Genomic DNA, 13463 nt, shown 5'->3' on the forward strand with positions numbered 1-13463 from the left:
GATAGCTGTTATAAATCAGCTAAGGAAGCATGATATTTTCCCGATATCCTTTTCATGAGATACAACAGCTTGGTAGGACCAATAAGGCCACTTGGTTTGAAACATCAATCAACTTATTTGGACAGTATTCATCACTTTTAGAAGGGTTAATTTGCTCTCTTTTTTTTTTTAAGTTACTCCATACCTTAGCTCTGGACTTGAGTTAATGTCGACATTATTTAAGCACCACAATCAAATCTTGCTATGGGCTGATTTCAGCAGTGCATCGGTTTTGAAAGCTGCTAAGTTTAGTCCGCGTTAGTAACAGTGTATCAAAATTTAATGTACTTTACTACCCTTGCCCCTAAAAGTGGACGCCCGTTGTCTTTGAGTGAAGGACCATCCTTTTCAACCTTCCTTGGAAAATAAACATCTTTTTGATTTGACATACCGAACGGTGTGACTGTTCTGCTTGGATGCAGACAAGTGTATTCAGAATCCCTACACCTTTCTCCGAGTGACAGATGCAAGCTTAGCAGGAATGTTGTCTAAATATTTATGCAGATGCAGTGATGTGTCACTGGTAGAAAAAGGAAAATCTCTGTTTCACAATAATTAGCGTTCCCGTTTAGCATTTTCGGGGAGGAGCCAAACGGTCTGCATTATTGATGACTGCCTGTATGTCAGTGCAGGCTCTCTGAAGTCCCACTGATTTTAATGAAACTGCCATCTGAACAAAAATAGCGAGCGTGGAGACGTTCGGTGCATCAGGTCCCGATACCTTCTTCGCTGAATAGAATATCTGTGCAAACACTCGGTTTGTCAGATGGATATAAATAAAAATAAGGCACCTCTCCTCCTGGAATAATCCTTTCCCCTTGCCAACTATTTGCAAGACGAAAACTGGGTTTTGTTCAGCTGTTGCCAGAAGCCTCTCTGCCCTTGATGCTTAAGGGGGGGTGAAAAGGTATTATAATGTGAACAGAAGTAGTCTCGAGGCCTACAGCTGGCTAATAACAGAGTTGCATTGAGCACAAGTGAGACCCACAGCTGTGACTTTCGCCACAAGGCCCAGACTAGACAGCGGCAGACAAGATCGGCTGATCCAGGCAGCCAGCGAGCTTTAGGTCTTTATTGGCCAGATGGTGTGAATTTAGACACTTTTGTTATGCAATGCCAGGGAGGAGTTGAGCAGAAGACAACAAAACAAAGGCCACCATGCTGGGGGCTTATTTCAGTTTGAAATTAGAGACAGATTTTTTTTTTTTAGTGAAAGTTGAAGGCTGAATTTTAAAACCTTTTGGGAAGGGGGAGGGAAAAGATGTAAACCGTTTTTTGAGCAGCGGAGATTTTTGAGACATCCAGGTTCTTCACACTATCCTTTCTGTAGTCCTGGGCATGTGGATAATCGTCTACCATCAAGCACACTCAATCTTACATTCAGCATTCAGAAAATCAGGAACTGATTGTGTTTGTTTTAATAAAGCAAAAGCTGATACAAGGTTCATAATCCAGACTGGGATCGTGGCAGTGAAGGTGCCCATTGATCTTCACACCTTCATCTGGAATTTGGATCAGCTTCTCCATGTCTGCTACTTGCAGCAGCTAAGCTTCCATTGATATCCCCTACTTTAGAAATGAAGAAAGAGAACCTGCTTTACATTGGCTGGATTCATATATTCACAAACATATGGACTTGTATCAACCATGGTTTATTAACTAAGCCTGAACAGGTTAGGGTCATGCCATGCTTATCCACAAATCATGTTTTGAAAAGAACAGGTCACACCTTAGAGGTAGCAATGGTTTGCTCAGGCACATCCCATAATTGGGCAGCCAACACAACACAGCACAGCAAGCCTAAACTAAGCAAACTACATTATGCCTTAGCTCAATGTGTTCAGCCAGTCTAAAGCTTAGAAAGATATCTGAACTCAGCCTAATCCAGTGCTAAGAGTAGAATTTCTAGTAGAAATTCTATTCTAGAATTTCAGGCTGGGCTTTTCCTAATCTTTCCTGCATTGCCAGGAATTGGAGTCTGGCATGCAAAGCATACTTTATGTCCTTATAAGAAGAGGAGACATCCTGCACCGTGAGGCCCAGGCATGGGGCGTTTTGCTCTCCATACAATATAGCCAAGCTATGCCAGTGCAAGTCTTGAACTGGTCAAGGACTAGGAAATAAAACTGTTATGAACCTCATCTAAGCTGTTTCCTGATAGAAGAAAAGTTCACTGATTAAACCCCTGTTTTTGCATAACAGGGTTTATGCAGCAGCCATTGGGATTTTGTAAGTCATGGTTTATGATTTAGTCTGCTCTATTCAAGTTGGCTTTCATCATCTAGAGCCATAAGACAGAGGAATCAGCTTAGGATGACCATCACTCATTATGTCCAGGCAGAAGGCTGAACCGTCCCATAGGCCATCTGGTGAACATTGTTCCCATTATAATATTGAGTACTGTAAATTATAGTAATTATTTATACATGCACATATTTAATGATGATAGGAATCCCTAACCATTTCAGACTGTTAGGTCCATTTGGAATATGGCAAACCTGTTTTGAATTCTCCCATAAAATGATTGCTTGTCTGCCCCTCGTGATAGACCGGACTAGGAAACCAGAGTTATGAATGCTAATACTACTTTTATTGTAAGGTTACAGTAATAGAATCCTGCAAGTCTGAATATGCTCCCCATCCTCTCTTTATATCTGTGGTGACTAGGGAGGGTCAAGTCTGAGACACTTTCTCAAATTACATTTCTGCCCTGGACTCAGATTTCTTTTATCTGACCATTGTCTTGGTTGTAGCTCTTCCTCCTCTTCTTCAGGGTTATTCTTACTGCCCATTACATTGCTGGAAGGATTGCCCATTCATAAAACAGCTGATATGGGAGGTATAACCAATCACATGCCCCCAGTTTCCCAGAATTCCACCTCTTTTGGCAATGCCCCTCCCAAGACTCTGTTGAATACTCCAGCTCCCCTTTGTCCTGTTTCTGGTCAGGTAAATTAATCAATGAGTTGCAGTGGCTGTCCTTTAAATTTCTAAGAAGGGTTAGTGGGGACACTGAGGATTCAGTGGCATTCTTGCCACTGAGTGTGCAAACGCCTAGGATAAGTTCTACTCTTTTAGCAACAATCTTAGTTTGCTGGAGATTGGTGTCCACTTTTCTACTGTTCTTTAGCACCACCATTGTGGATGGCTAGAAAGCAGTGCAGAAGCTGCTGCTTAGCAGAAGCTTAGTCATCTATGACAGTGGTCACCAATTTTTGTGGACTGTGCACTCTTATCAGTAAAAAAAACCCCTTAAGACAAACCTCCAATATATGTATGTAATACACACACACACACACACACACACACACACGCACACGCTTTGTGCCTTCAAGTCAGTGTTGACTCTTGATGATAACATGGACGAGTTATCACCATGATGAAATGGCTCAATTGTCTGTAATATCTGATGCTCTCTCCTTGCTTTTTAATTGTATATTAATGGTTTCATTGTTGATTGTTTTTTATATTGCTATTTTATAGTTTTTCATTGTAAGCCGTCCAGGGTCACATTTTGTGAGATGGGTGGCTATATAAATATGGCAAATAAATAAGCAAACAAACAAAATCCCTACAGTTTCCTTGGCAATATTTTTGGAAGTGGTTTGCCATGTCTTCTTTCTAGGGCTGAAGGAGTGTGACTCACCCAAAATCACCCAGCTGGCTTCATGCCTAAGGCAGGATTGAAACTTGTGGTCTTCCAGTTTCCATCTTGGTGCCTTTAACCACTCTGCAAAACTGGCTCTTATATTCCTGTACTATTATACTTCTATATTATGTACATTATAAAACATTTCTCTATATCTCTCTAATTTTGTATATTAAGTATAATTCTAATATTTTCCCATACTCCGATGGATAATCAAGGGTACCCAGTGGTATGTGCACCCCACTTTGGAGACCACTGGTCTAAGAGACCATTCCAATGAGATATTATCTGGTTCTGGGAAACTGATCGAATCAGGCTGATCTGCTTGATTTGTGGTTCCACCTTATTTATTTAAAAGCCATTTGTTTTCAACTAACTTATTTCAGGTCAGGACACAGAAGGACTTCTGTCTTCTAGATCCCACACACTTCCTGAAGAAAATAGATCCTAGTAATATACAGATTGTCACTTCATACTAATTTATGATAAACCTTGTTTGGTACTGACTTAGCATATCACATCAGTGCAGCCTTTTTGATTTGGAAGCCATCAACTATGGCTCAATACATGTGAATTCAACCTGTAGTTTAACCAATATATCATGGTCTGAGAAACCATGGCTTAGCAGAATATGTGAACCACTGTGTTTTGTAAGTCATACTTTATTTTTATTTATTTATATTTCACATTTGGTCATCTCACTAGAAAGTGACTCTGGGTGGTTTACAGAAAACACCAAAATTAAATATTAATTAAATATTTATGGTTGCGTGTTATGTATGACCCCAATAAACTGTGACTTGGTCAGCAAATCAGGGTTATACTACTATGGATTGCTAAAAATATGTGAGTCTACTATTGTATCCAGACTGGTAAATTACAGATTTGTTGGTTGGATTCATTCCTTTTGTACCTAGGACTGGAAGAGTTACTTCTTACATTGATAAAAAGGCTGCCAGTTATGAAAAAGGAAACAGACTGTCCCCTCTTTACAAAAGAGGCAAGCTTTCAGCCCCCTACACTGGAAAATGAGGAAGAAAAGAAGAGCGTTCATGCCCTGAATTACCTCTATATAGGTTTTTCATTTGAAAGAAGCACACTTGCTGAAATTCCTGTGTTGTAACCTTAACCTTCCTTCTAATACAGGGTTCCTTAACCTTGGCAACTTTAACACAGGTGGACTTCAACTCCCAGGGCTGCAGGCTGGCTGGGGAATTCTGGGAGTTGAAGTCCCCCTGTCTTAAAGGTGCCAAGGTGGAGGAACCCTGTTCTAATATACGCTATTAATCAGAACCTTTAGATTCTTGTCCTTGCATTCTTTCCAGTTTTTTGGATTATTTCAGATCTAAACTACAGCAAGGGAAGTCTATCATGGACCATCTTATGCTCTCATTTGGGACCCTCAAAAAAATGCAAACTGGTCCCTTGTGTGTAAAACACCCTTATCTTGGTTATCGAATTAAGCCATTTTTGAGTTTGCCCAATGCATCCAGTTCATACAGAATGAAAGCCACCCAAAGCCTAACCACAGTTACATACTAATCAAGCTTAGCATGTGTGAATGCAGCGACTAGATTTTGAATTGACTTGGGTGTTTTGTGCAAAGCTACCCATTCTATCTCTATTTTGGAAATGCTTATTTTATCTCATCCTCAGCGCTTGATTGTCATTAAATGATGGGGCTCCAGTTGCAGTGGCATTACAACAAAGAAGGTTTACATAGTCATATCAGCTTGCAATTCCAGCTTATACTTTTGAGGAGTAATGTGTGGGAGGGCTCAGTCCACTAGGGTTTTGCAGAGGGGAGGGACATTTTAATTTCCAGTGACAGAAGGTTACCACAGGACTTTATGGAACATTAAAAAGGTCACCCATTGCTGTGGGTATCAGTGTTAATAGAGGGATGTCCAAAGAAGCTGATACTGTGCCTGGATATACGTGTTCATACTTTGGTGAAGTCTGTCTTTGATTTTCCCTACTTCTCTTTCCTTCAGCAAAAACAAAACAAAACAGACAGACAAGTCCTGTTATACTATCTCATTCTTAGATTGCATTAAGATTTGTATCAACCTTCTTTTGGAAGAACTTCTGAACAGACTTAATTGCTGCAAAATGGCAGAAGGTCCTCGTGTTTTCCTCTTTCTACCTTTTTCTGCTGTACGGCTCTCTCCCCAAGGGCGGCCTTCCTTTTTTGATCTGAAATGTATTATTTGGAATGTGGGAAGCCAAGGAAGCTGTGTGTCTGGTGAGATGACTGTACAACGACTGGTGAGAATGGACACTGTGCAGGGTACTGTGACATTCTCACGCACCGTGTGCCTGCCCTTGAATTCAGGTAACTGAGAATAGAACCCTAAAAGCAATGATGTAGCACTGCTTGTGATACATACTGAATAGTTTTCCTCTTGTGCTTGTTCCATCGTCAGTCGTTGCTGTGAGAAGAAAAGTTGCGGGAACCGTAACGAGACTCCTTCGGATCCTGTGATCATTGATAGGTAGGAGACACTACTTCATTTTTTTTTAAAAGAAAGCTATCAAAAAGCCCAACCTGTTGGATCACTTGCAGCTGGACAAGTTAAACCATCTTGATATTGTCTGTAAGATGTTGTTAATGACAATGCAATGGCATGTTTTTGAAAAATGTTCTCAAAATATCTGAACTTTCTTTAGAGGAATGTCTGCATATTATTGCTACTGTTGTTGTTACATAAGGTGCCCTAGTTGTCTATTTAAGCTTGCCAAAATGATCCTTGCATGACCGTATCATGAATTGTTCTTCACTAAATGGAAGATGGAATCCAGCTGGATAAGGGAGGAAATAGCCATTCAGGCTAGTCCTGCTGTTTCATACATGCTCTACGGTTGAAAAATGAAGTTGCAGTCTTGTTCTTGTGAAAAAGTTGTTAGCCAAGTTGGAAACGTTCAATTCTTAGAGCTATAGTAGGTTTTTATATAAACTGTTGCATATTCACATTTGTTTGTCTCAAAACCAGAGCAACTTTTTTTGTTGGGAAGGGAAGGGAAGAAGACTTAAGAAGTACTAGGATTGAAACAGAGAACACTTTTCATGTTTTGCTCTAACTTGAGGCATGGGTGGGTAACAAAAATCTAAAGTTAATCCAGCCCCAAATTGTGTGTGTAGCTGTGTGTGGGTGCACACTAGGGATGTAAAAGAAATCTACATGGGTTTAAGAATGAAATGGTGTGATCCATCAGTACTGACCCTGTTGCAGGACAGGCAGAATCAATGCATATGGACTGTTGGTGTTTGTCCTTCTCTTCTCAAAAGCTTCGTAGAAAATGGTGTATACTTGGAGGAGATGTGAACAAATCTTCTCCAAACGATTTGGAGAAAGTTCCTTCTGAAATTTCATCCGTGATCAAAAGCAGCGTACAAAAGAAGAAGAAGGGGAAAAAACCCCAATACCATAGTTTTGTACAAGCCATGCATTTGCTTTTTCCGAGGGCAGGAAAATATCTCACCAGCTGGAGAACTGATGGACAGCCTCAGAACCTGAGTCTAAGCTGCCTGTCAACATTCTGTGAGGCTTGTAATACAGGTGGAAAGGACTCCTGTTGGAGGAAGCATGGAAGCAATGCAGTTGAGGTGGAAGCAGATAGCTGCAAAGTAGCCCTGAATCTGCTCTTTGCTCCTCAGCTTCAAACACCACATCTAATAGAGGACATCGAAGTCCTCTATGACTATGCTTTTTGCCTCTTCCTGTGATTGTGTATGAGCAGGCAGATGGCAGCCCTGGTCCAAGATGTCAGTTGCTTCTATCTATATTCCGTTGCACAAGATAAGCTTTAGCAAACCTCCCCTTTTCCTCCCCTTTGTTGATATAAAAGGTCACAATCTTATTTCCTCTTGGTGAGTAGTTAATCCTTAATGTTGTTCCATCCAGCAAGAGGGACATTACCCCTAGCTTAGTTTGTAGCAGTGCCTTGCTCTGAAAACAATGGCTGTAGGTTTAGAAAGGCTTTCCCCCCCAAATGGTTAATACTTGGTTTTGAGGATCCACAGATGCTGTCAGGGGAGTTGCAGAAGTTTTGGTATTGATGGCTTTTGATCTAATTGAAGAGTGCTGCTAGGATTAATATTTTGTCGATATTAAATTTGGGCACAGTTCCATCAGAATAAAAAAAAGTATCTTTTCAAAGAACCCCAACTCTTCTCCTCTCTCTGTCACACACTTGTAGACACATACCTGCACACACACCATGATTCAAGGGGGGATGTCATTTAATGTTGCTATGAGATTAGAAGAAGTGGGCTACAATACTGCATGTCAAGTCATCCTATCAATTTGTCATTTGTTAATTGACTAAATGTCCGTATATGTGCATGATTTTGAAGGAAGATAGCACAGTTTTCAGGTGATGTATTAACGTCTTGCAGCTGAAACGATTTGAAAGGAAGACATACTGTATAGAAACAGAAAAACCACCACCATCTCAAGCCCTTCATTTTTATTAACCGATGCTAAAAGCAAAGAGAATCAGGCTAGACCCTAATCTAAATTTAACATCCTTACTAGACTAATCTTTTGTTACAAAATACAGAGAAAGGCACAAGATGTGCAAGTTATATTACAGATAAGCAGACTTCTTAGATTTGATTTCTCTGTTTTGTGTGTGTTCACTGGTAAGCTTGCTTCATTGTATTTTCATACCTGTTTGAGATTCCCCACCAAAAGTTTGTCTGTATCTTGAAGCATATTTCATCTAGCATAAACACTGTTGTGCTTGTGACTTTTTTAACCATTTACAGGTTTTCAAGCAATTACCCAGTCTATTCTATCTGTGGACTTGTCCGTGCATATGAGCATTTCTGTTGGCATGTCTGAAATATTCATTGTCATAATATTCCAGGAGGACTTTAGATTACCTAAAATTATGAAATTGCATGATATTAAACTACTCCTCGGCTCACAGTTTGGGCCGGATATGTTAGAATCACATACAGCTCCTGGATTGTGAGCACCGGAAGGTGCTTTGGATAAACCTAAACCTATTCTATTCCTTTATAAATAATGAAAGATCATCACTATGATGGGAAAAAGCAGTCAACACTTACCTGTTAATTACCAGCCCATCAACTTCTTAAGCATAATAAGTAAGCTTTATGCCAAACACTTATATAATAAATTGTCCAGTTAGGTCAATTCAGAGCATATTTGGCAAATAGGCAGGTTTTAAAGCTGGACACTCTTGTCTTTGACCACATCGTTGTAGTTCAACATCGGACCAAAATATTTCTCTGAGTCAGGTTCTGTATTATGCATCGCATTCGTTGACTTCAGAGCTACCTTTTATTTCATTTCCAGAACAAAGTTGCGGGTAAATTCATGCATGCTACAAGAGAGAGAGCGCTGCTTCTGTTAATGTTCAAACTCCATGAGAAGTCCAGAACAAAAGTTTGTTGTAGCATGGAAAGACTCTGTATTAAATATATTCCAAATTAAAGAAGAGTAAGACCGGAGTGAATTTTGCCTCCCCTGCTGTTCCATTTGTACATAACCCCTCTTGTGGCCAAAATAAGTAGTTCTGAGCATCAACCCCCCCAGTAGCTAATAAACATATTGTAATCTTATTGTATACAGATGATGTAGTGCTTCAATCACAAGCATCGGTTGGATTAAAATGACTTCTGAGTGTCCTAGCCACTTATTGTCTTAAGAAAGCACTGGAGATTACATTAAAATGAAGTTCTTAATAAAGATCTTAGCAAGGTAACATACAGTGCATGAGTGGGGGCTAAAAGGCCAGACCGTACGACGAGGCATGATTTTTCCCAGTGCCTTCAGCCACAAAGCAACCAAAATTATGGGATTCAAAATGCATAACAATCAGCAAAACATTGCAACGAAAGGATCCTTCCACCTCGACAGAGGGGTACACCACCCTCCAGTAGTGCTAAAGCTACATCTGACTAAGGCATACATATAACTTTGTTTGGTGCTCAGTTGGGACCATGGAGCTCCTTCACCCTTCTGGAAAGTGGCCCCGTGTGTCCCTCATGTGCTATTAAGGAGGGAGGAAGGTCTAACTGAAGTGGAAATGGGTGTGCTGATCTTTACTATTGCCTACTGGTTAAAGTTATTGTTTTTCCCAAAAGGTCTGGGTTCTTTGTTCATTGCAGACTTTATTTATTTATTTATTGCATTTATATAGCCGCCCATCTCACATACGTGGCTCGTTATGTGTGATAGTTAGGAATCAACACGGCAAGGATCATCCCTGCAAAACTTTGCAGTGCAATGTGTTCTCAAGAGAGGGCATTCTGAGGATGAACTATCATCAAGCACTTATTGCATTCAAGCCACGTGCTAGAAACTTGGAAGCCCAACTGAATCAATCTACCCTACCCAGGGACAGCTAGTTTGGTGTAGTGGTTAAGACATCAGGCTAGAAACTGGGAGACCCTGAGCTCATGAGTTCTAGTCCTACCTAGGCATAAAGCCAGCTGGGTGACCTTGGGCCAGTCACTTTATCTCAGCCCTAGGAAGGAGGCAATGGCAAACCACTTCTAAAAAATCTTGCCAATGAAAACTGGAGGGATTTGTCTAGGCAGTCTCCGAGAATTGGACACGATTGAATGGATTAAAAAAAAAAACACCCTACCCAGGACGATGTTCTTGAGTAGTGAAGCTCCTTGTTTTAGGCTGCAAGACACTGAAACCAAATAACTGTCCCCAAATTCCAAGGAGCACTAACATTAGTACTTTTCAATGTCCTCCTAACAGCTGTTCTCAAGGGCAAATATCAAAAAATTCTTTACAAGCTAAGATTGTGCCCTTGTGAAGGATCCACTGAATAGCTAGCCCATTCCTGTTATATTTGCTCCTTCTATAAGGACATAAGGGCCCACTTTATGACTTCCTATCTGGCAAGACACTCAGACAATTCTGATTTATTTTATGTACATTTCTTGTTATGAGACCAGTGCAATTCTGTTTCCTTGAATCTGGCTAAATTCTGTTATACTGTCCATAAAGCTAGACATCCCTTGGTTGCCATAATGACCTAGTTATAATTTTATATTTATATTTTATTTTATTTGAAGTAGAAATTGTTTAATTATTTTAATTATTTTTTAATCTTGTAGAGGTCTGGTCAGTGACCATCATAACATCTACTACTACTTCTAGTTATTTCCAAGAACTTTGGAATACAGTACTGATTTCGAATATTTTATATTAGCGAATCAAGAGTAGAGTCTTAAAAATATTAAGTGTATGTCTTATTAACTTCAGAGGAGATTGACTGAATGAAAGACGTTTTCATCTCTACAAAATGCTCTAGAGAATATTTTTAAAAGGCTGTTTGTCAACTTCATTATGTTGGAAGTGTAACATGGATTAGGGGATTCTTGCACATATAGTATTGGCTTGTTCTGTTAATGTTCCAGGTTGGTTGGACATCCATAAGATTGTTGCTTTGGTGTTACAAAGATCATTAAAATTAAAGGATATTGATATACTTTTAAATTATACAGTCTTAATCTGGAATTTATCACTATATAGAGAACTATGGATTTTTTTTTTTTTTTGAGCATGAGGGATAGCATAAAACATGCTGGAAAAATATAATCCTGGATCACAGATCAAAGTTTGGTTTCTGTCTGTGAACTGGTCTTTGGCTAATGGAAGGATGATTATAAAAAGTATATTGTGTGGTCAAGGTTTAATGAGTTGTTTCAGCACTAGATTGAAAGATATTTCTGGTACATAATGTGTTTTTGTTGCTTTTCCTTTGCTTGTTTGTTTTTCTTCCTTTTTTCTCTGTTAAACAAAAAGGAAATAAACATATTCTTTGAAGAAAGGAGAGGTATGAATGTTGCAGGATAACTGAATTTCAGTTTGTATTCAAATTTCTCTCCCTACCCCAGATAGGTTAATCTAGGATTGTCCAACTCATAGGCTTCATGCTCTTTCCAACTCAATTTTTCCATCTTGTGGATCCCCTTAAGATCACTGAAAGTTGTCAGGAGATTATTGTGGCAAGTGCTATTTTCCACATTTTGGGAGAGAGTAAGAAGTAGTAAAATAGGTATAATAAACCTTTAGACCCCCCCCCCCCCCCAAAAATCAACCAGATGCTTTACGACAGCGTTTCTCAATCTCAGAACCTTTAAGATGTGTGGACTTCAACTCCCATAATGCTGGCTGGGGAATTCTGGGAGTTGAAGTCCACACATCTTAAAGATTCTGAGATTGAAAAACACTGCTTTAAGATGAGCATCACAACTCTCAGCCAGCTCGAGGCTCACAAACACCAACTGAAATTTGAATGAAGTAGAAAAAAACAGAAGCCTCTTTTGCGGGGGGAGCATAGATTTTCAGGGCAGATTAGATGATCCTCATGTTTTCAGATGTGTTATTTCAATTTTAAGTGTCCACTATTATTTGTGGGAAGTGATTTTTAGCCAGTACTGGATCTTGAGTATAATAGAGTTCATGTTCATGTTCAGTCGCCTTTGGGAGAAGTCAGCCCACCTCCGCTGCTTCTTCTAATTGCTTCCACCCTTCTCCAACTTTGGCATTTGATGAAGCCCACCTAGTAAAAGCCACATAGTACTGTGAATTAGTGAGCATTGCTTGAGGAAGGCTGATGCTTCTTTTCTTTTCCCAGTTTTATAAAAGTTGGCCAGGAAGAGGGTCAGTGAGAATATTTGGTGGGAATGCTCAGATTCATCTTCTCAACATGTTTCCCCTTGAACCCCATCCAGAAATTCTTCTGCAGCACAAAATGTTTCTGCAGCATCTGTCATTCCAGCGATGCAGTTGGAGCCCTTCAATTCATCTCTTAATTTTTATCAGCAAGAGTTTCTTCTCAAAAGCCAAGGCCACCACAACGATAAATCCAGTGAGCATTTTATATTCTTTGCATTGGATGCAATGTGCAACATTTCCAGATGGTTTGTAACATAATCTTATGCCTTTTGAAAAATAAGTCAGTTCAGTGAGATTTATTCCCGTTGAAATATATAAGACTCTCATTAGCCATGTAGCACTGAAATAAGTTATCCAAAGTAAGTGCTAGCAACCCTCTCATCCTTTGAAAAGGATTTATCTTTACAGTTCAAAAAGGGGAACCACTGTACTTCTCTTCTGTATATTTATAGACCACTACTCACAACATAGACATGTTGGTGGGTCCAGAAATTGTGACTGCATTCAGTAGAATCTTTCTTTCCCCAAACTATCTATTGCATTTCTCAAAATCCTACAAATCTATACTTTAACGAAGTCGACTTTCCACATTTCACTACTTTGAAGCACAAATGAGGTCTGGAAAAATAGACATATCATAATCATCATCATCATTTCTTTTTGCAGAAAATACTTTAATTTTTAGGTTATTTAAAGGCAGGATGGGGAAAGGTAGGGATATGAAAGCTACTGCATGGTGTGAAGAAACATATCTCTAAGCCAGTTGGGGTAGCCTCATTGCTAGATACTTTCCAGCATTGGTCAGGAAATCAATGTACAATATCACAAGCAGATTATAAGAACAGATGGCCATTAAAAAAAAGTTAATAAAATACAATCTAATATTATATCAATTAAACAAAAACCTAGTGTTTTGCTATGGCACTCACTGGGCAAAATATCAGAGAAAGTTTTCTTCTGATAGAGGTAATAGGCAGGATTATGCCTGTATTACAATTTCATATAAACCTTCATGAGGGAATAATAATATAATTTATTTTGCACTTAACAACTAAGGGCAGGACAGTAATAAAGAAATATTAATTAAAGAAGAAGATACC

At 39.4% G+C, this 13463-nt stretch overlaps 1 protein-coding gene across 1 annotated transcript in view; it reads left to right on the plus strand.

Moving 5' to 3' along the window:
- Positions 1-13463, plus strand: part of EBF2 (EBF transcription factor 2) — a 237515-nt gene that overhangs the window by 18238 nt on the left and 205814 nt on the right. The window contains exon 6 of the mRNA XM_088151946.1: positions 6115-6183. Within this exon, the coding sequence (XP_088008072.1) occupies positions 6115-6183 (69 nt within the window). The remainder of the gene's footprint in view (positions 1-6114; positions 6184-13463) is intronic.

This window comes from Python bivittatus, unplaced genomic scaffold (genome assembly GCF_059951505.1).
Source record: "Python bivittatus isolate LINGU-HERP-01145 unplaced genomic scaffold, Pbiv_v1 ctg000680_np1212, whole genome shotgun sequence".
In the NCBI taxonomy this organism is placed as follows: domain Eukaryota; kingdom Metazoa; phylum Chordata; class Lepidosauria; order Squamata; family Pythonidae; genus Python; species Python bivittatus.